Here is a 24,605-nt window from a genome sequence, read left to right on the forward strand (position 1 = left end):
AAAAAAAGCAAGAAGAAAGTGAAACACTCTTCTCGATGATGTAAAACTTTATTTGCAATGTATAACTCATATTTTTTGTAATACATAACGCATATTGTGTTGGTCAATATTTTATGTATAACTAATATTGTGTTGGTCAATATTTTATGTATAACTCATATTTTTTGTAATACATAACTCATATTGCTTTGTTATTATCTTAAAAAGATAAGAAAATAAATATAATAGAAAAGGCCAGAAAAATAAAGAAAAATAAAAGAAACATAAAAGAAAGAGAAAAGAAATAAAGAAAAAGAAAATAAAAAAGAATAAAAGAAAAGAAAACTGGCCAGGGGTGGGCATGCATCTGGGGACAAGTCCCAGGTATAGCTGCACCCATGTTACTGCCGGCGCACCATGGCTATGGTGCGCCGGGGATAATATTACCCCCGGCGCACCATAGCCCTGGTACGCCGACAGTAATGTGGGCACTAGGGACTTAGCCATTTCCCTTCTCTTCTTTCTCCCCATTTTCTTCCCGTGCAACCCTAACCGCCACCACTACCGCACCCGCCCGTGCCGTCCCCTGCCCTAGCCCCCGCGCCACCGCGTCGCCCTCGAGCCCCCGAGCCGCCGAGAGGAGGAGAACCGCCGCGAGGAGGAGCAGGGCGTTGCCGCCGAGAGGAGGAGCAGTCGTCGCCACCATCGTCAAGAGTAGGAGGAGAGCGTCACGCGCCGGCCACCGTCACGGAGAGGAGGAGCAGGGCGTCGCCACCGTCGCCGTTGGTATGAACCGGCCCCTCTCCCTTCTTCTCTACCTTCCCCTCTGCCTCCGATTGCAACCTAGCTCTCTGAAATTTGTTCATACATGTTCGCATCCAGTAGGATTTCAACTCCAAATTTCGTCTTAGGGTTCATATGAACAATGCAGTAGGTTTAAAAAATGGTAAAATGAACAAGGTTGCAAATTGGTAAAATGAACAAGGTTTAAAAAATTTGCTCTCTGGTTCTCTGGTTTGAACAAGGTTTGAACAATGCAAATTGGTAAAATGAACAAGGTTTGAACAATGCAGTAGGTTTTTTTAGTTGAAAATGAATGCAGTAGGTTTAAAAAATGGTAAAATGAACAAGGTTACAAATTGGTAAAATGAACAAGGTTTAAAAATTTGCTCTCTGGTTCTCTAGTTTGAACAAGGTGTGAACAATGCAAATTGGTAAAATGAACAAGGTTTGAACAATGCAGTAGGTTTAAAAAAATTGCAAATTGGTAAAATGAACAAGGTTTGAACAATGCAGTAGGTTTTTTTAGTTGAAAATGAAAGCAGTATGTGATGCTGATGTACATGGTGTTGCTGATGTACATGGTTGATGTACATGGTTCAAATTGGCTCCTGATGTACATGGTGCTGAAAAAAAATGCCGTAGGGTTCAAATTGGTGTTGCTGATGGTTATGGTGTTGCTGAAAATGAAAATGCTGATTATGGTGATGGTTATGGTGTTGCTGAAAATGAAGCTGCTATATATATGTTTGGATTTCTGTTACAGGGATTGAGTTGCCAGAATGTTGATTAACTTCTGTTCCGGCAAATCTAGCACTCCGCATGACCTTTTTTTAGCAAAGGTCATGCCAATTTTTTCCATGAATTTTAGGTTTGCTAATACCTTTCATCTTTGATTAGTGCTAGCCACCATGTCATCTTCCGGACACCCCAACGACGACGACGCCGGGTCTCATCAAGATTTGGAGTTGCACTACCATCACTATTTCTTGAAGTCGGTGTCGTAAACTAGGCAAGATAGTCCACCAGCTAGAAACGACGACCATGAGATGGAGGATGCCGCTGGGGGTAGTGGCGACGAGACAAGTGACGCCGCCGGGGTAGTGGCGCCGAGACAAGTGGTGACGAGACAAGTGGCGCCGTCGGGGGTAGGGGCGATGAGACAAGTGGCGCCGCCGGGACTGGGGGCGATGAGACAAGTGGCGCCGCCGGGAGTAGTGGCACCGGCACAAGTGGCGCCAAGTGTCCGCGGGAGGCAAGGCGCCCAAACACGGTCGCCACTTGCAGAGACACAGTAAGAGAGGTGGACCCCAAAAGTGGTTTGCCGATAGAGCCTAAGGACGTCGCGAGGGGGTACGGCAACCAACTAGCAGAAATCCACCGAGAGGTCGTCAATCTCAACGAAACGGACCTCCGAGGGAAGAACAAAAATCATTTGCGAGTCCAACTCATTGCGAGGTTGCACAAACTATACAAGTTCCTAGGCGACTACTCCTCCACTCATGAAAGCAAAAACATTGTGAACTTACAAGCCCTCCTCAAGTTCACCAAACACTTGAGCAGTTATAAGTACATGGTGAGGAAGATGATTGCTGATGGCAAAAGTTTCGAAGAGATCCACTATTCTTCCGAAGGTTACACAAGAGGACTTCGATACTTTCGTGGCCAATGAAGAGCTACAAGCGACCAAGAACCGCAAGACGTGGGGAAGGAGATGCGGGAGCTTAACATCGGCAACCACACCCTTGGGAGCCGTGGTTATGAGGGAAAGGAGCCCTATTAGGAGAAGGAGGACGAGGCCTATAGAAATGCCGGCATTGAGAACCCCTGGCACAAGTACAAGGACCCGCAGGAAAGAAAATTTATCAGGTCCCGGTACCATAAAAAGACCAAACGGGGAACTTGTCACGGATCCCAAGGTGGTAACCGATATAGTTTGGTTCATGACAGACCCGAAAGTCCTGGAGATTGAGAAACAACTGGTAAGCAATTTACCGGTTTAATTAGATCCTACGACTCATCAAGTATCATTTTTATAATAGTAGCAATATTTCTAAATGGTTCACGTTTCTTCTGCAGGAAGCAGAAAAACAAAGACTTGCCCAATGTGATGAAGGCTCCTCGTCCCAGGCGTCGATGGGCAAGGTAGACTGGGACAAGCCTCTCGTACGGGCGATAAACGTAGTTAATAATCATTCACCTACGAGAAGGCCGCATAGAGGAAGTGTGGCTGGCAAAGGTACAGGCCACAAGCATTCGCACTACGGCTTGGCGTCTGCGTGAGATAAAAATGCGCGCGATGATAGGATGCAGCGGGAGGCGGAGGAGATGAGGAAGTCAATCATAGCCGAAGTCAAAGCTGATTTGGTACCAGGAATCAAAGCTGAACTCGTACCTGAACTCAAAGCTTCACTCGTACCTGAACTCAAAGCTGAAGTCCAAGCAGATTTCCACGCTGTCGTCGCCTGGTATGAAGGTGGCAAACAAGGGCCCCGCCCGGTGGTTAGCTTAGCCGCCAGAAACTCCGTGATGGCGCCGCCGGGTGGAAATCGCGATGTTATAATGGACACTCCTCCTGCCGCCAGCAATGACGCAGCTGCTACGGATTCACCGGCCATGCCGGCTAGCAGCCCCTCCGTCACTTGCACGCCCGCCGCCGCAGGTGTCGGCCCGTCGACATTAGCCGAGCTCAACGCCCTCACGGTAATTAACTAAGCTAGTGTACAACAAGTTAATAATTACTTCATCCTTGCCCTCTCTCTAACGCCGTACACATGTTCTCGCAGGCGCTTGATAGCTCCAAATTTCGATGCATTTTACTACGGATTTTCCATCGCCTATCTATTGGTTTCGTTGGATTTTCATTGGATTTTGTGTTTCAACTAATGCTAATATCGCAATCCAAGAGGAACCTTGTTTTTTATTATGTATTTCAGGAAACCATCATATCTGGAGGATCCAAGGACATTTATGGGCTAATTGCAACGAAATAAAGACATTTCCTTTTGAGGCCAAACCCATCCTGGCGATACAGGAGCTTTAGCCCGTACCGTCCGCCCGTACTGGACGGCGCCGCCTTCGCCTCATCAAACCAAACCCTTTCTGTGAAGGAAGGGCAACAGACGAGAAACACAACACAACAGCCACCATTCGCACCAGAACAGAAGATATCAGATCTGAAGAAGGAGAAGACCAACCTCGACTCCACCGACGATCAATCTCATCAAGATCATCGCCTCATCCACTACATCCCACTTGTACTGAGAGAGAGAGAGAGATTCATACTTGTAAGATTAGGGATTGAAACCTCTATTCCATCCTAGCTTGTATTTGATTTGATCTTCAACTATTGTGTCTTGCTATGGTAATATCAAGAAGAACTCCATTTACTTTGCTATGATATCATTATGCTATTCTCCTCTCATGTGTGAGTAGATCCCATTGGCGTGGGAGATGTAGGGGATTGGTGAGATGTGATGTGCCAATTTTATTTCATTTATTTGTGAACTTATGTTTGAGATTATTACATATATGAGTATGAATGTTTATGTGCACCTAATGCTGTTATCTAATTTAAGGGCCCAGATAGCATGATCTCAAGAACTCATAAACAGGAACTTGTTTGCTAGTGAATCGGCGACCCCCAAGTGACACGGCCGATATCAAAGAGGATCTAGCAATACTCGAGGAATCACAAGGAACCACCGAGCTTAAAGCTTTACTCCGGTCTAACCACCTTAATAGATGCGCTGACCATGGCTTTGGTAACAGGCAGAAGGATTATTGGAGGAAGATGAAATCTACCAAGAGGATTGATGTGGACATTACCCTTCGGGTAACCGACATTAGTCTACCTCCCTTGGCCCAACTAGGGGCCCACGAAGATTGGCCAACGACCAAGGTGGGCCCATACGTCGGTGCCAACAAAGGGGGCTTACCAGAAGATGGATTCTTGGCGAACAAGGCAAGAAGACTTCATCAAAGGAAAGACTAGAATTAGATCTCATTGTAACCTAGTCGAGTTCGGATAGGACTCTCGGGACCTGGCCTGCTTTATAAGGGCCAGGAGAGGGCCTGCCGAACGGGAGAAGAACAACAATAGCGCATATAACCATCACAATCTAGAGCTCGAACCTTGCCTCTCAGCGAGTTAACCGCAGCAAGCCTATCGGCTACCCCATTGTAACTTGATATACTCAATAATCAAGATCAGACAAGCAGGAAGTAAGGGTTTTACCTCATCGAGGGCCCCGAACCTGGGTAAATCTCTCTTCCCGTTTGTTTGGTATCCGATGACTAGTGCTAACCTGCAGGATTCCGTCAATCCTAAGCCCCTCATGGTGGGCATTGCCGAGAATCACCCTCGTCAATTGGCGCCGTCTGTGGGAAGTCTGCGGGTGCAAGGTACTTCATCAGCTGCTCCGATCACACTGGCTACATCCTCGCCAGCATCATCGATACCATCGGCCCCATCGTTGCCAAGCTCGAGGAGTTCAGTTCGTTGCGGATCCCTCGAGTTCACTCCGCACGCCAACGCGTCGCGCTCGGCCTCTTCGGAGCTGCGCGGCGGCATGGATGCGATGTTCGGCAGCGTTCACTTCATCATCGACTCTGGAGGTTTCCTTCGGCTTCCAGGATCGATCGCACCTGACACGAAAAAGACTTCGACTCCATCAACAGATACTGCTTCGACATCAAACGCAATAGATTTGCCGAGCAGCAACAACGAAGGCATCCAAAGGCATCCAAGTAGCATCGGGAGCAGGCAGGAGCGCCGGAAGAGGAGAAGGGACCTCTACTATGAGGCAATCGACCGTGCTGCCAGTCGTACCTGCCAATGCGGCGATCAGGATGATGAGCGATACGACGAGCGATCAACCAGGAGCCGCAGCCGACAAATACGTCTCCCCCGCACGCCTCACCTGCCAGCCGCGGAGCAATTGGTCGCCCCATGTTACTTGGATGTATACATCGACCCAAAAGAAAACATCGAGAAAGCATCGCATCTGCTCAAGGATTGTCGACAATTCCTTGATATCCAGAAGTTATGCGAAGAATTGAGGTCCGACTCCAACGAACAGGTGCACCCGACGAAACAGGGTATAGTTGCGTCTACTCGATTACCCAAACCACAAGAATGTTCATACGCGCCAGCTGAAGTCTTCCCCGTATCGCGGGGACATGTGAACATGATCCACAAATCTGGCATCTCCAAAAGAGAATCCAAGAAATTTACACGGGAGATAAAACTTGCAGAGGTGGCCATGGCAAGTTTACCCGAATACATTGATTGGTCAGATCAGAGTATCCTATTTAGCTGGGCAGATCATCCGATAGCCGTACCTAGGCCCGGCCACGCCGCCCTAGTACTCGAAGCACGGATCGGTGGATTCAACATGAGTAAGGTGTTCATGGACGGGGGCAACGGCTTAAACCTCCTGTTCGCAAGCACAATGAAGGCAATGGGTATGACGGTCGATATGTTACAAGAATATGACATAGGTTTCCACGGTATTATCCCGGCCCTACCCGCATATCCTCTCGGCAAGATTTCGTTGGATGTTGTGTTTGGCACACCCGACAATTTCAGGAGGGAGAGACTCGAGTTCGAGGTGGTGGATTGGGAATCACAGTACCATGCTATTCTCGTCCGACCAGCGTTCACCAAATTCATGGCAGTACCTCATTACGCATATCTAAAACTCAAGATGCCAGGCAATAACGGGACAACGATAATTGTTCATGGAAGTTTTTCTCGTTCCGATAATTGCGACAAGGATTTTTAGAAGATCGCCTCCAAATTCGGAGTCAGAGAAGAGCTCAATGCACTAGACGTACTCACCGACCATAAGCAGCCACCTGCCGATAATCGGAACACAAAGTCTGACGAGTTTGACGCTGCCAAAGAAGCAAAGAAGCATCAGGTGCATCCCTCTGATCCGAAGAAAACAGTCAATGCATCGGTTGATCTTACTGTCGCATAGGAAGGCGCGCTCATCGAATTACTCCGTGAGCACTGGGAAATATTTGCATGGGAGCCATTCGACATGCCAGGTATTCCCAGGGAACTCGCTGAGCACGCCCTCAATGTTAACCCTAAAGCCAAACCTGTACAGCAGACGCTACGTCGTTTTTTGGAACCAAAAAGAAAAGCCATCGGAGAAGAAGTGAATCGGCTCCGGAAAGCTGGGTTTATTCGAGAGCTCAAAGAAGCCAAATGGGTAGCCAACCCAGTAATGGTGCCAAAGAAAGATACAACAAGTCTCCGTATGTGCATCGACTTTACAAGTCTCAACAAGCACTGCCCGAAGGATCATTTCCCATTGCCTCGTATCGATCAAATAGTCGATTCCACGGCAGGATGTGATCGGCTCTCCTTTCTAGATGCTTATTCTGGATACAATCAAATCAAACTCAAAGAAGAAGATCAGGAGTTAACGGCGTTCATTACACCGCATGGTGTTTATTGCTACAACGTCATGGCCTTTGGGCTAAAAAACATGGGCGCAACCTATCAACGGTGTATGCAAGCCTGCCTCGGGGAACAGGTCGGCCGGAATATCGAGGTCTACATCGACGACATCATCGTCAAGACCAGAAACGCCGCCAGATTAATCGATGACCTACGAGAAACCTTCGACAACCTCGATCGTTACAAAATCAAGTTAAACCCGAAGAAATGCTTTTTCGGGGTACCTGGAGGCCAAGTACTCGGGTACTTTATTTCCGCTAGAGGAATTGAAGCCAATCCCCTGAAGATCAAGGCCGTTCTCGATATGGAGCCGCCAAAGAATTTGCAATAGGTGCAGCAGCTGGCAGGGCGAGTGGCAGCTCTTAGCAGATTCATCGCCAAATTGGGAGAAAAGGCGCTGCCCTTCTATCAATTAATGAAGAAATCAGAAAAATTCGAGTGGACAGCAGAAGCACAGGACGCTTTTGACGATCTTAAGAAAGTTCTGTCGACTTCCCCGGTCCTTGTAACCCCTCACGACAGGGAGCCGATGCTACTCTACATCGCTGCAACAAGTCGAGTCGTCAGCACCGTGCTAATCGTCGAACGCACAGAAGCAGGAAAAGTCCACGGTGTGCAACGCCCCGTCTATTACCTCAGTGAAGTACTCACCCCAGCAAAGCAGCGGTACCCGCACTATCAGAAGCTGGCATACGCCGTATGGATGACAGCAAGAAAGCTACGACATTACTTCGCCGAGCATCCAATTGTCGTCGTTACCGAGGCTCCACTAAAGAACATACTCACCAATCCTGATGCCACAGGTCGAGTGTCTCAGTGGGCCATCAAATTAGCACCGCATGATATTTCTTACGTCAACCGAACGTCCATCAAATCCCAGGTCCTCCCAGACTTCTTTGTCGATTGGATTCAGTCGCAAACTCCGGCCGCACCCGATATGTCGGGGTCATGGACCATGTACTTCGATGGTTCAAAACGAAACACGGGCGCAGGAGCAGGAGTAGTGTTAATATCACCGCAAGGTGACAAGATGAAATACGTGCTAAGGATGAACTTCTCGCTGCCAACAAACAACGAAGCAGAGTATGAGGAGTTGCTGCATGGTATGCGTATGGCTAAAGCATGCGGTGCCACACGTTTGGATATATATGGAGATTCAAATATCGTTGTCCAGCAGTCGATGAATCTATGCGACACCATCAGTGACAACATGATTGCTTATCGCCAAATGTATCATTCGATGGAAGCCAAGTTCGAAGGTTGCGAGCTAAAACATATCGGCAGAGCCAGCAACGAAGAAGCAAATACCTTGGCAAATATCGGCTCCACGTGCTCCGCAATTCCAGATGGAGTTTTCTTCGAAGTGATCAATCAACGATCTATCAAAGTCAAAACATCGGCACCCCCCATACTGTCGGCTATCGACTCGGGGGCTACAGCTCAAGACGTTGCCGAAGATGTTGTTACTGGCCCAAGCCAGCAAGTTCTGCTCCTCGAACCCATATGGACTAAACCTTTCTTGGCATATTTACTTCGTTAGGAGCTACCAGATGACCCAGCGGAAGCACAGCGCATCATGTGTCGCTCCAAGGCATATGCAGTGGTAGCTGGCGAGTTATATAAAAGAAGTATATCTGGCATATTTCAACGGTGCATCGCCATCAACGATGGAAAGGCCCTGTTGCGAGAAATACATGAAGGCACCTGCGGGCATCATGCAAGTAGTCGAGCACTTGTTGCCAAGGCCTTTAGAGCTGGTTTCTATTGGCCAACAGCAGCAGCCGATGTAAGAGAATTGGTAAAGAAGTGTGACCCTTGTCAGCGTTTCGCACCAAAACTACACGCCCCCGCTACATACCTTATGACAATACCTCTTGCCTGGCCTTTCGCGCAATGGGGACTCGATCAAGTTGGACCAATGCCTATTGGTGGCAGTCGACAAATTCACCAAGTGGATCGAGGCCATTCCAGTCACCAATCAAACAGCATCGACGGCTGTCAAGTTCTTCAACGGAATCACCTGTCGCTTTGGCGTACCTCACAGTATTATCACTGATAACGGAAGCAACTTCACTTCCGATGAGTTTCATAAATTCTGTGAAAAGCTTGGCATCAAACTCAGCTTTGCCTCGGTTTCGCACCCTCAAACCAATGGACAAGTCAAGAAAATTAATGGATTGATTTGTGACGGCATCAAAAAACTCCTCACAAAAGCAGCTGGTGCCTGGGTCGAAGAGTTACCTTCGGTACTTTGGAGTTTACGGACTACACAAAACATGTCGACGCAATATACTCCCTTCTTTCTGGTACACGGAGCCGAAGCCGTTCTGCCTGCCGACGTTCGCTTTGAAGCACCTCGGGTTGTTGCATACAACGAGAACGCCTCTGTCCAAGCATTACAGGACGCTGTGGATCTAGTAGATGAAGCCCGAGATATCGCTTTGGCGAGAACAGCAGTATATCAGCAGGCGATACGAAACTACCACAGCCGAAGGGTGCGCACTCGCAGCTTTAACGTGGGCGACCTAGTGTTACGACTAAAGCAAAAAGGACATCTGAAGGTCGAATCTCCTTGGGAAGGACCCTACGTCATCACTGAAGTCATCCCAGGAGGAGCATACCGCATCAAGAATACTACAACAGGATTGGTGGAAGGCAACCCATGGAACATTGCACAATTGCGACGATTCTATGTTTAGGCCTCTTCTTTTTTACCTTCCTTTATTTCATTCAATAAGGCTACTTAGCCACCTTCAAGACAATGTATAGCTTAGTTGCATTTTATCAATAAACTTCTAGTTCGACTTATACAATTGTTATTTCACCCGAAAAACGTTCGGGAGCTCATCAAAATATTCGGCTATTACAAACTATTACTCCCATCGGGAGCTCTGGTTTACAAAGAAAAACATCGATCATACAATAGTCCTGTTCGAAATTTCTCGACACATCAATACAACAAGTGTACCCGGCAATACTCGGGGGCTGCAATGTTTTTCGTCAAAAGCCTCAGGGAACATGCGAGTGCTGCACTTGACGGAAATCTCTATATAAATAAAAATACGAACACTTCAGCAAAGCCTCAAGGAACATGCGAGTGCTGCAGTAAGCTGGAAACTATGGGAAGTGGAAGGCTCACGCCGGTGCACCGGGCTACGAAGCCGAATAGGCACATGGTTCCCTCGTTTACTCGGGGGCTGCTGCCAATACAAAAATACACACGGCCCAGCAAAACATACTTGCGATTACTACGGGGTCATCGAAAGAGCAAACTGACCTGATCACTCAGTTGTCTTCGACTTAATACAAACAGAATTATCGACTGGGTTTACGGTCCCTTCAAATAACTCGCGAAATCATCGGCTACAAACGATATTATAAAAGAATATCGTCGGCATATGATGTTAAAAAAGAACATCGCCATTGCATTACAAAGATTCTTGCAGCAATTACAAATCGCACTATGTGCGGGACTACTCGAATATTTCTATCAAGACGAGGTTCCCTGACCAGTCTGGCTCCGCAAATCTCTTTCAGTACTTGCCTCCATCCTAGAAACAACAATATGAGCAGGATGCCTGGCAACGGGGTAGTATTGATTGAGCTCTACATTGGCGTTGGCAATAGACTCTAAATCAAGGGTTGGATGACATGCCAGCACTGAAGCAAATGCAAGCTCGGCTCCAACGAGGAGTTCCTTGCGTATCAGAGACTGAATCCTGGCGGGGTTCTTGAACCGAGTCATTAAAGCCGACAAAGTTCCGGGTGCCGGATCAAATGGGAACATGGTCTTCCACACCATGTTCAGATGAGCGTGGCATTTATCGAAGTAATAATGCACCTTCTCTACCCGATATTCGAACTTCGCCACAATAACGGCTTTCGATCTGTTCGACCACAACGAGCACTTCGGGTGCGATAGATCGGTTATGGCCTCAATCTTATCATGAACCCGCTTATTTTCCTCTGGTACGTTGAAAGCAACGACTGTCGAAGATGGAGGAAAATCAAGACATAATAAGGTTTTTATCAAAAGAATGCAAGGGATGAGGAAACATTGATTGCTTACAACTTAAGCTGTCAGTGGCTGTGCGCAGACGATCTAGAGCGTGTTGTTCGACTTCTGCAGCGAGCTCGCCTTTCTTCTTCACCACCGCTGCCATAGCATGGCGTCCAGCTATGTCCTTCTCCAACTGAGATATTCGATTGCGCAGACGACGCACAAGCTCAGACTCGTTACCAGTTGTAGAACTCAAGGAACTTTAGGCGCGGGAAACAGTCGAAGGTATCTGCAGCAGGGTATTTAATATACATACTCAGAAAATTAACAAAGGGATTATCAAATTCAGACACTCCCATCGGGAGCCATCAGAAGCATTTCACTTAGAAGAGTAATAATAATAGAAAACGCTAACAACAAAGCCAGCATGATTCGTTACAAAACAATGGATGAAATAAGTGTGTTCAGATTACAATCAAAGAAGTCATAGCGCCTGAGTTTGCGCAGATGAGCTCGGGGCAGCTTCAGATGCAGTTTTCTTCTTCTCATCATCAACTAATTTAAGGAGCTGGCTTGCGCATACGCGCGCCGAATCGTTGAAGAGGCCAAGATCAACGAGTGAGCCATCCTCATTCTTCGGCAATGCCTTAGTCAAGCGTTCCAAATTGGACTCGAAGCCATACCCCATCAAAAGTTGAAAAGCAAGAACTGCTCCGTAAAGACGAGAGCGGTGCTTCAATACCTCGATAGCGCTGCCGGAGTCGACGAAGAAAGTATTCACAAGGTCTCCAAGGGTTCTGCTTTGGTCCAACTTCGGGAACATCAGCAGGAATAACTTCGACAAGGCTCCCTTGGTTTTCTTCAAGAGCTCCTGGATTTGCTCGCTGGAGTCCACGGCAAAAGAAAGGGCATCTAACATAGAATCTACTCGAAGCCTTTTGGTGCGGTCGATAGGCATGTCGGCAGCACCTAAGAGCATGACAAAGGATAAATTATTACAAAGTGAAGAAAGTTTGGTAAAAAAAAGAAGGAAAGATCGAGGAGTCGAAGGAATTTACCTAGCAGGCTCTCGATTGATTTGCGGAGAGCACCCTCTTTCTTGTCTGCTTGGGCGTGAGCCTCAAGTCTCAGTTGTTCCTCCTCCTTCATCCTTTCCTTTAGCAGATTTAGCTCTTTCTTCAAGCTTGCATCTTCTTTTTGAGCTTCGGCTGCCAGCCTATTTGCTTTATCAAGCTGTTCAGTCGAAGACTTCGCGGCCTCCCGAAGACGAGCATTCTTCGCCTCCATACGAACAAACTGATCAGCGAAATCCACCACAATGTCGACTGTGGCATGAATCGGCTGTGACGACAGAATCAAAGAGTTTGTCAGAATGTATCAGAAGATTATTAAAACCAACATTAGGCTTCAACCAGCCAATTTCGGCTCGGGGGCTGTCAGGTACGGATTATTAGAAGGAAATACTTACATGATCATTCGAAGATGGCGGAACGGGAGCGCTTGCTGAAGGAGCAATGGAAGAAGCTTTGACTTTCGCCACTACTTTCCTTGGAGGAGGTGGAACAATTGGCGCATCTTCAGAAGACAGGGGCATTGTTCTTTTTGTCGGCTCCGGTTTGTCGGAGCTAGCCTTAGCCTTCTTCGAGGGAGGAAGATCTACGTCTTCATCAGAACTGGAAGAAAAGCATTGATCGCGTTAGAAGAGGACTATTAAGGAACTCTAAAAAAGGAACGTAAGGAAAAGGAACTTACGAAATCGACATCAAGTCATCTTCATCAGCAAAAAAGCCGAATGATTTCCTTGGAGCTGCCGAAGCTTCAGGAACGGGAGCGTTAGGAGGAATTTCATCAGCATCATCGTCATTACGCCCGCTAGGGCTTGACTCCGCTGTTTCAATTAGATCATCGTCAACTCTCCTGCGGCGCCTGGCAGTAAGGAGCGCGTCATCATCATATTCTTCTTCCTCCGAGGCTTCACTATCTTCGACCCCATCGGGGTTTTCTTCGGTTTCTTCAGATATATCGTCGTCTTCGGGAGCCGCTCCGCTCTCAGGTTCTGAAGGGTAGCACCTTCCAATAGTAGAAGGCTGTCGAAATAAAGAAAAATCATCAATCTCGAATGCGAAATATGAAATCAAATACATCAAGTGGCAAGAATTACCACGGCGGGAAGATGGCGAGCATCATAAGGAAGCTGAGCTGATGTCAGGGCTATGGAGTCTTCTTGGCTAAAGCGAGTTAAGCGCCTCACTTCATCCCGAAGCTCGCTCTCTGTGGGTTCAGCCGAGTCGATCCGTGTCTTGTCATTGGCGCCAGTGTACATCCACAGCTGATGGCTTCTCGACATCACTGGTTGTACTCGACGCTTCAGAAACAAGGCGACAACTTTAGTTCCACACATTGTTGGCCCCCTGCACTCTTCAGATCTAAGATCCTCTCGTACAGCTTGTCGGCCACCTCGCTCTCTTTGGTAGTCAATGCATTTTGCCAAGATTTCTTCGACACTGCCTCGAGAACGTCTTCAAATGGTGGCAAGTTGGAGCGATGGCCTGTCGCCGGGCGGTCCCTGAGATAGAACCATTTTTGTCGCCAGTCCTGGACAGATTCCCTCATCGGGAAGTTGAAGTATTTGCCTTCCTTTCTGACGACGAAGCCAACACCGCCAACAATGTGAGGACCGTCGCCTCCGCTGTGATGCTTGACAAAGAAAATTTTCCTCCAAAGACCCTAGTGGGGGTCAATGCCGAGGTAAGCCTCGCAGACAGTAATAAAGATGGCCAGATGGAGGATGGAGTTTGGGGTCAGTTGCCAAAGCTGAATCCCATAAGAAAAGAGGAGGCAGCGAAGAAACTCGTGGGCTGGAAGAGATAGCCCACGGTGCAGGAAAGCCGAAAACATAATGGTAAAACCACTGGGAGGCTTTGGACGAGATACAGGACCTGGGTGGATGAAGTCTGATTCATCGGAAGAAATGAGCCCCAGCGTCCTCAACTTCTTCTCATCGCGCTTGGAGATGGAGGAGGCCGTCCAGTCAAGGTTCTTGGCGGTGGCGCCCGCCTTGCGCGACGCGGAGGGCGCCTTGGATCCGGCGGCACTTGCGGTGGCCCCGGAGCCAGCGGTCATCCTCTTTTTTCCCATGGTGATGAGGAAGCTCTTGGAAGCAGTAGTATTGGCAAGGTGGAGACAAGGAAGAAGATGAACAGTGCGGCGGGGGTAAAAAGTTAAAACTCAGCGCCCCCCCCCTTTTATAATAGAAAATTGCTGCGGATCATGGCCGCTGAATCCGCATCAAGGGGAAGTGGACGAAAGTCCAGCTGCACACGTGTCAAGAAAGGAGAGAAACCGGCGGCCCATTACCTCCACTACGCACGAGAATTGACGAAACGCCTCGGTCAACGCGCAAGGATCAGTCATTTCTTAACTGACCGCGCAGATATAGGGTGGGCCCGCTAGGTCACGTCTTGTCAATCGAGCTGCCACAGATGCTACGTCAATGATGACATCATCAAAGTTATCGGCTCCTCGGTAATGAAGCACTCGAAGTAATCTACCGCGTTTGATCATTCAACTTGAGTCTACGCACGGTTGCAAACATCCGTCCCTAGACTCGGGGGCTACTCCCATCGGGAGCGCTGGATGCGCACCCGATATCAAACGACAACAAACAACGACAGCAAAAATCTTTGAGTAGTACAACTTGAGTCTACGCACGGTTGCAAACATCCGTCCCTAGACTCGGGGGCTACTCCCATCGGGAGCGCTGGACCCGCACCCGATATCAAGCAATCACGACTTCAAGGCGAATGAGAAGGACCAATTCTTTTCGACAACTAAGGATATTCGGATGAAGACAATTATAGTCCCTACCCGAAGCTTTACTTCGGCCAGTCACTCGGGGGTTACTGATGTGGGCATTACCCTTCGGGTAACCGACATTAGTCTACCTCCCTTGGCCCAACTAGGGGCCCACGAAGATTGCCCAACGACCAAGGTGGGGCCATACGTCGGTTCCAACAAAGCGGACTTACCAGAAGATGGATTCTTGACGAACAAGGCAAGAAGACTTCATCAAAGGAAGGACTAGAATTAGATCTCATTGTAACCTAGTCGAGTTCGGACAGGACTCTCGGGACCTGGCCTGCTTTATAAGGGCCAGGAGAGGGCCTGCCGAATGGGAGAAGAACAACAGTAGCACATAGAACCATCGCAATCTAGAGCTCGAACCTTGCCTCTCAGCGAGTTAACCGCAGCAAGCCTATCGGCTACCCCATTGTAACCTGATATACTCGATAATCAAGATCCGACAAGCAGGAAGTAAGGGTTTTACCTCATCGAGGGCCCTGAACCTGGGTAAATCTCTCTCCCCGTTTGTTTGGTATCCGATGACTAGTGCTAACCCGCAGGATTCCGTCAACCCTAAGCCCCTCATGGTGGGCATTGCCGAGAATCACCCTCGTCAAAGAGTCTTTCTCTCTTATGGGTTGCTTGCCTTCTCAGATATAAATATGAAGAATCATATTCACTTATCACATTTATTCCACCAGGCACATTCACTATCGCCATGAACCGAATCACCCCGCGCCTACTTTTCCACCTGCAGAAACTCATTTATTTCTTATTAGCTGTTTACTTTTATGCACTTTACTTTATTGCATTATCAATACTCCAAACTCTTATTATTCATACTCACCACTTTCCATTTCAATTCTTGCAGTCAATTCACCTAAGTCTTGTGACACCTTGGGTGCGACAGAAACACCGCAGATAAACATCCTCCTATGCTCCTTGTTGGGATACGATATAAAAACCGGAAATAATACTTCCACGAAAATATGCACGAATGACCCTATGTTCTTGCAGGCCATCAAGCTATTTTCTGGCGCCGTTGCCGGGGAGCTAAGCGCAGGGTGTTTGTTTCTTGACACTTGTAAGTTTTGATGATCTCTGTCGAGGACAGAGGTTCCACACGCTCAGGTAGAGTTTATCTACCAAACTTCATTGATCGAGTACCAGACTCAAGACGTCTGGAAGTTATTCAAAATATAGCTAATTCGCGTGCTGTAGACGTAAACAGTTTAAGTACCATGATGGAAAACTTATCCATCATAGCTAAGGCAGTAGAGCCAAGCAAAGCTTTAGGGGAATATGGGACTCCTTCAACTTTAGTTGCAAAAAATCCTATCGTTTATCCTGATGTTAAGGGCATTGAATATGAAATGGATCCTGAGTTACTAATTATGATGCAAGATAATGCCTTTTTAGGAGAAGAACATGAAGATCCAGGCAGTCACTTAACTAGAGTGAATGATATATGTGAGGTAGTTGGACCTAAGAATTTGCCAAAAGATTTCTTACTTCTTAAATTATTTCGTTGGTCCTTGAAGGACAAGGCATTCCAATGGTTACAAGCCTTACCAAGAAATACTATTGCTAGCTGGAAAGATTGCATTAAAGAATTTATGAATAGATTTAATCCTTTCTATAAGACAATGCAGGTTAAGAGGGAGATTACTAATTTCTTTCAGCATATTGGAGAAAGCTTTGCTCAAGCTTGGGGAAGATTCTCCGCATTACTTATGAGGGTTCCCAACCACGGTTTCATGGACCATGTTATCTTACAATATTTTTATGGTGGTCTTAATGATGAATCTAAACAGATGGTTGATGCATGTGCAGGAGGAACTCTAAATTCATTAACCTATAAGGAGGCAGTGAAACTTTTCGCCGACAGAGCCTATACTGATGAGCAATATAATCCTTTAGGTGAGATTGAGTCAAAGAAAGGTATGCTCTTTATAACCCCTGAACTTATGCCTGCAGTTAAAAAGTCTATGGAAGAGAAAGGTATACCAACTAAGCTAGCTATTGAAAGTGAGACCAATGAGCTACATGCTATGGTAGTAGAGAATTATTTTGAACTAGAAATGAAAACTTGTTGGTATCAACAAACTGAGTTTAAAAATCTAATATTTAGACAACTAACGCTCCACAAGAGCGATATAAATGCTTTAGCAGAAACACTAGAAGATTTGAGTCACGCAACTAAGCACTTAAGTAAACATCTTGACATGGTTCAAGTGCAATGTGACAAAATAGCTAATGCTCAACCTTTGATTTTAAGTCAAAAAGATTTTAGTAAAGCTATTTCTACTAATGTTGTCACAAGACGAGGTACAGAAACGCAGGAACCTACAGGTCCATCTTGGTATCAAGAAGAACAAGCTCGTAAAGCTAAAGAACTAGAAAGAATGAGCCAAGAAGAGAAAGACCACGTTGATCCACAAGATGATATTGACTATGAAGAACAAAGGAAAAAGAAAGAAGCCTCGAGAGAGAATCCAGAAGAAGATACTGAAAACCAAGACGAGGTATATGATTCTGACGCTGAGACGGTAGACTCTAAAGAAGAAGAGGTTGTAAGCCGAGAAAAGGAAGAAGAAGAAATAATATCAAAGGAGAGGAAACTAGAAAAGCAGAAGGCCAAGAAGAAGCCAAAAACAAAGGAACTGGAGCCAGCGCCAAAGGTAAAACCAAAGGTACCAACTAAAGATCTTTCTTATCCTGATAGAATGAAGTTTGATAATAGTAAACACCTTTACGACCCCTTTGTTGATGCTCTTGGTATACTTCGTTTAGAACGTCCGTTAGCAGATGCTATATTACTTCCTACATACACTAAATTTCTTCGAGATATTCTTAATAGAAAAAAGAAAGTAACTACAACTATGGCCGTGATGACTAGTTATGGAGATAAACTCCCAGCTAAACTAGGTGATCCTGGCATACCTACCATTACTTGTGCAATAGGAAAGATTAGAATTCATAATGCTCTTTGCGACCTAGGTGCAGGTGTTAGTGTTATGCCACATGACCTTTATAAGAAACTAGGCCTAGGAGATTATTCTCAAACGTCTATTACTTTGCAAATGGCTGATAAAACAACTAAGAAGCCTGTGGGGATGATAGAAGATGTTTTACTTAGAATTGATAAACATGTCATACCCACTGACTTCATAATCCTAGATATGCCTCATGATGATAAATTATCCATTATATTGGGCAGACCATTTTGAGTACTGCAGGAGCGAATGTTGATTGCCATGGGGGAAAGATCGTCTTCAATATTTATGATGATCAGATTACTCGATACTCCCCTAAGAAACTAGAGGAGGAAAAGTATGTGCCACCCGGTAAGCGCACTTAAGAGGTAAATGTTTTTGATAGTGGACAACTTACAGTAGGTTCCACTTATCAAAAATATACTTAAAGCACGAGTGAGCCTTTAATAAAATGCTTGGTGGGAGTCAACCCATCTTTTTCTTTATTTGCAATTTAGTTATCTTATAGTGTTTTGATTATTTCTTTTTAGACATTAGGATTTCGCTAATAAATTCCACTTAGTTTTGATGATTTGCAGAAACTCTTGATGAAAAAGGCCCAAACGAGAGACCAGGAAGAAAAGAGAACAGGATTACTGAAAACAATAGCTTCGGTGGACAACGGTATGGCGGGGTACGACCGTACCACCCGCCCGTACCGAATAAGAAGCAACACTTACGATTTTCGTCAAAACTCTCTGTAACTTTAACGGGCATCGGTACGGGGGCATCCGCCCGTACCATCCGCCTGTACCAGTTCAGACGAAAAACTTCGCAGCTTCGTCGACAACTTACTGTAACTTTAACGGGCATCGGTATGGGGACATCCGCCCATACCGTCCGCCCGTACCAGATCCAGGTACGTGATCCTACGCGAACCGACACATCCAACGGTGGCGACCACCGGTACGGGCCGGTTTGCCCCGTACCGTCCGCCCATATAGCGTCGGTGGCGACGTCAAAGCGTCGGGCTGGCCGGGGGAAACCCCCAAACCAGCCATTCTTTCTCTCTTTTCTCTCTCTCTCTCTCTCTCTCTCTCTCTCTCTATCTCTCTATAACTCAAACCCTAATCCCCTAGAATCATCGATTCTTCGCCAATTTCGTCCGTTTGAGTTGGGGATTCTTCACATCGGTACGTTTCTCACCTGATCCATGTGTTATTTGCAGCAATGAACGGTTGAATCTCTCGTATTGGATACCTAGATGAGTTCATAGTTTTTGAAATTTTTGTTGATTCTACACGTTCGAATTCAAAGTTTGTGCCTGTAATCGTTGTACAATACCATAGAAACCTAATGCCTATACTTTTGCTATGAATTTTTTTGCAGCACAATGAGCTTTAGCAATTTATTCCGGAAGAGCTCGAGCGGTGGAGCGGATGGCTCAAGCAGACACCACGACTCGCGGAAGAAGGCGCGAAAAGGCAAGGAAGTGCTCGAGACCGACTTCAGCAAGGAGTACAACCGGCTATCCGCCCGCAAGGTACTCCCAACGAAGTGGGTCGATGAGGGTTTTCTCACCAGTCACGTCCTCGACAGTGATTTCGCCACGTTGGTGAGGAACGCCGGCATGGAGGTTTTCTCGGCACTCAACTGTGACACGTACAAGAATGCCACACTCGAGTTTCTCGCGACCTTCCATGACGACCTTGCCGTCCTTGGGAAAAATACCACTGTGAGTTTTTTGTTGAACAATACACCGCACTGTCTTACTTTCGAGGAGTTTTGTGGTTGCTTCGGGTTCTCCACCACTGGAGAGGTCGATATTACTGATAATGTTGTCCAGGAGGCAGGGAAAGCCTGGCAGCATATTTCTGTGCATAGGAACCAGCACTATCTGCGGAAGAAGTCCGCCACCATCCAGAACCCGACCATTCGCTACTTCGCCACCTTCTTGGCAAACTCCCTCTTCCGAGATGAGCGTCATCTGCAGCGCGCTCTACCACAACATGGAGAACTGGATGAACCTTGGTGACCTGCTCATTCAGCACTTCCGCCGCCAGAGGGCGGCAAACTCAGGTGATATCCGTTGTGGTGGGTTAGTCACCGAAATAGCTTATGTCAGCCGTTTCAGGATGCCTCCGGGCAACCAGGTCATGGGCAGTAAGTATTTGGATGTTAACCATATGGCTAGCACCAAATTTCTTGGAGTTTATAGGGAGAACAACCATCTTCGTGCATATCAGTTTTATTTTGAGGTTAACGGTGAAATAGTCCAGGAGTTGTTGCCTTTCTCCGGTGCTTTTGGTCTTCCAAGGAAGAACACTTGGGTGCTTTCACCGGAGGAGCTCCATGCTGTGAGGGTGGCGGCTGGACGAGCACCTGCCCCAGGAGGAGATGCTACTTGGGAGTAGCATAATGATCAAGCTGGAGACGATGACCAGCAGTGGGGAGGCCAGGGATGGGATGACTTCGGTCAAGCCCATCAATACCATCAGTACCAGTAGCCGCCGCAGCAGCCCTACGTGCAGCAACAACCGGGATACGACTACATCCTGAGGGAGGAGTACGACACCTTGGTGGGTCGTGTCGGCGACGTGGAGAGCACGTTGCATGACTTGAACGCCAATGTGATGTCTCTCACCCAGAGCTTCAGTGAGTTCTCCACTCACTTCCAGACCTACTCCCCGCCGCCGCAAGGTGGTGGTAGCGGGCAATGATCCAAGTTAGGCTAAACACCTAAGCTTGGGGAGGTTAAGTCCTCCACCTCTGCATTCATATTTTAGTTTGATCTTTTCATTGATTTTCTTTTCTAGTTATTTGCATGTTTAATTCTTGTTTTGCATCTACATCCAAAAACACAAAAAAATTAGTTATGATTTCTTGTTATACGTATGCTTACTTTTTGTTTCGCATTTGTATTTGAGAACATACACAAAAATTAGTTAACTTTCCTTGTTTTTATTTGTGTGAAGCTCTCTTCATATTTTTTTTGAGATTTCTTTGAAATATTCACTTCCAGTGACTTCGTGATGGGAATGAAAGGGAGGAAGACTTGGGCATGAGGCAAGCAAGCGAGATGAGGTATTATTTCTCATCTTCACTCTCATTGTAATTCCATTCGTGATCATATGATTATTTGCTTGGTTGCACTCTAGTCTCGCTCCCCACTTAGCTCGTCGTCATATAAATTCGTTCCCATGCTAATGTCACTATTTTGGTTTTGCTTCACAATCATTGAATGAGGTATGACAAACAACTGCGATTGGATTTAACTCCAATCATTTTTACAACAAGAACAAGCATCTCTTGATGACTTTGGTGCCATGTGTTTGTCTTAAGGCTTTAATCTTGGTAGTGCTCAACCACATATCTCGATGAATTGATTTGATATCACTCATGATAGGAATTGTTTGATTGAACTGAAATCTAATAGTGGCTGAGCTACATGACAAACTTTAATGTTGTGAATCAATGTGAGATATTGCTTTACGCGTGTCACCACTTGAATCAATGTTTGATATAGCTTTACGCGTATCATCATGCTGTTGTGCACACCCTTGGGACACTAGCACCACCACTAGCCCCATGGTTGGCGCAACTTTACCAAAGAGTCACTCATGGCCCTTGCTTGGAAACTCTCATCGGAATCCAATTTATCACTTCAAGGTCTTGTTATGAGTTCGTTACTATTAGGTGGATTTTCTTGAAAGACAAGGAGGGGATTGGGTGTTGGAGAGTCATGATTCTTGATGTGGAGGCCAATGATTTGCTCTAAGATTAATTCTCTTTTGACTTATACATGTGCACCCTTAATTTGATCAAAGCCTTCATTGCTTAAAATTCCAATTTTACTCTCAATAAGAAGAGAGGCACCGAAACAATGCATTGGCGATCCTAGTCAAACTCTTGACACTTTCTATGGGTTTGAAATTTATTTTGATTGATGAACTACATGTGGTTAGGACGCGACATTAGGTGCAACCAATTGAATATCTTATGATCATGTTTGAAGTTGCAAGGTTTTTGAAGATGAACTTAATATTGCTTCAAACTTGTGATCTCTTCTACTCAAGGTTTATTTCTCGCTATTATTCTTTTATCACTTTGTCACTCGAGGGCGAGTAACAGCTAAGCTTGGGGATGTTGATATCTCCAAATTTCGATGCATTTTACTACGGATTTTCCATCACCTATCTATTGGTTTCATTGGGTTTTCATTGGATTTTATGTTTCAACTAACGCTAATATCGCAATCCAAGCGGAACCTTGTTTTTTATTATGTATTTCAGGAAACCATCATATCTGGAGGATCCAAGGACATTTATGGGCTAATTGCAACGAAATAAAGACATTTCCTTTTGAGGCCAAACCCATCCTGGCGACATAGGACCTCTAACGGGCATCGGTACGGGTGGGGCTTGCCCGTACCGTCCGCCCGTACTGGACGGCGCCGCCTTCGCCTCATCAAACCAAACCCTTTTTGTGAAGGGCAACAGACGAGAAACACAACACAGCAGCCACCATTCGCACCAGAACAGAAGAGATTAGATCTGAAGAAGGAGAAGACCAACCTCGACTCCACCGACGATCAATCTCATTAAGATCATCGCCTCATCCACTACATCCCACTTGTACTGAGAGAGAGAGAGATTCATACTTGTAAGATTAGGGATTGAAACCTCTATTCCATCCTGGTTTGTATTTGATTTGATCTTCAACTATTGTGGCTTGCTACGGTAATATCAAGATGAACTCCATTTACTTTGCTATGATATCATGATGCTATTCTCCTCTCATGTGTGAGTAGATCCCATTGGCGTGGGAGATGTAGGGGATTGGTGAGATGTGATGTGCCAATTTTATTTCATCTATTTGTGAACTTATGTTTGAGATTATTACATATATGAGTATGAATGTTTATGTGCACCTAATGCTGTTATGTAATTTAAGGGCCCAGATAGCATGATCTCAAGAACTCATAAACAGGAACTTGTTTGCTAGTGAATCGGCGACCCCCGAGTGACACGGCCGATATCAAAGAGGATCTAGCAATACTCGAGGAATCACAAGGAACCACCGAGCTTAAAGCTTTACTCCGGTCTAACCACCTTAATAGATGCACTGACCATGGCTTTGGTAACAGGCAGAAGGATTATTGGAGGAAGATGAAATCTACCAAGAGGAGTCTTTCTCTCTTATGGGCTGCTTGCCTTCTCAGATATAAATATGAAGAATCATATTCACTTATCACATTTATTCCACCAGGCACATTCACTATCGCCATGAACCGAATCACCCCGCGCCTACTTTTCCACCTGCAGAAACTCATTTATTTCTTATTAGCTGTTAACTTTTATGCATTTTACTTTATTGCATTATCAATACTCCAAACTCTTATTATTCACACTCACCACTTTCCATTTCAATTCTTGTAGTCAATTCACTTAAGACTTATGAAACCTTGGGTGCGACAGAAACACCGCAGATAAACATCCTCCTACGCTCCTTGTTGGGATACAATATAAAAACCGGAAATAATACTTCCACGAAAATATGCACGAATGACCCTGTGTTCTTGAGGCCATCAGCGCTCTCTGTGCCATGTTGATAGCGGTTGACGGGCTTGATGAAGTGTCTTGATTATTCCCCAGCAACTACGCCAAAAAGATCTTGATACGTTGGGACTCCAAGTGCAGAGTGTTGTATCAAGGGAGTATCTTCCCCACAAGGGTGACTCGAGGGTTTATATCGAACTCTCGGGGAACTGGATCAAAGAGTGTACTCTTCTCTCTTCTTCAAGTAATCCTGCAGGTAAAGTAAATGCCTCGTGTCCCCAACTCCACCGTGTGGTTGTCAAGCACAAGGTTTCGCGTAAGTAAATAACACAAGTAGAAATAAAACAAGTAAAAAACTAAACTAGATAAGATTACTAAGTAAAAACTGTAAAGAGGTTGATTGTTTTTGGTGTTTTGGATGCAAATAAGAAAAGTAAATATTTTTGTATTTTCGGATTAAAATAGTGCAGCAAATAGAAAACAATGCAAAAGCAATATAAATGTGTTTCTTATGATAAAAAGTTAACCAGGGTTCATGGGTTCACTTGACTATTCTCTCGTAAAGTTGTGGTGGACAGAAAGCAATTCATCAATGAGATATGAAGGTGCAGATAATATTATATGTAAGATCAGAACTAATATGGGCATCACGTCCTAACATAGAGATGATGCAACACATCTCTCTTATACTCCACAAGAAAGAAACTTCATCAATCTTGTATTAAGAATTAACAGAGCATAGCAATAAGTACTTTGACATGAAGTTTGAATATGAAATATGCTACCTTGAACAAACAAGATCATCATTGCTGTCACATGATGAACATAGCACATGCATTCACTTTATCCCTAGTGAGGTAGCAAAAGAAAGGCAAAGCCATAATAGATCTTGAACATATTGTCACTATCCAATCACTAAAACCATGCTACTCCATCTAACACACACATCACCCCCACACACGCTCTTGCATAGATGTTGGATCAGAACATAAACTTAA

General features: G+C 45.7%; 1 protein-coding gene across 1 annotated transcript; it reads left to right on the plus strand.

Moving 5' to 3' along the window:
- The first annotated feature begins 7,646 nt into the window (after window positions 1–7,646).
- Window positions 7,647–8,771, plus strand: LOC139835887 (uncharacterized). The gene has a single exon (XM_071825784.1). It carries the CDS (start codon window positions 7,647–7,649, stop codon window positions 8,769–8,771), a length of 1,125 nt encoding a protein of 374 aa, XP_071681885.1.
- Window positions 8,772–24,605: the final 15,834 nt, after the last annotated feature.

This window comes from Lolium perenne, chromosome 2 (assembly GCF_019359855.2).
Source record: "Lolium perenne isolate Kyuss_39 chromosome 2, Kyuss_2.0, whole genome shotgun sequence".
Classification (NCBI taxonomy): Eukaryota; Viridiplantae; Streptophyta; class Magnoliopsida; order Poales; family Poaceae; genus Lolium; species Lolium perenne.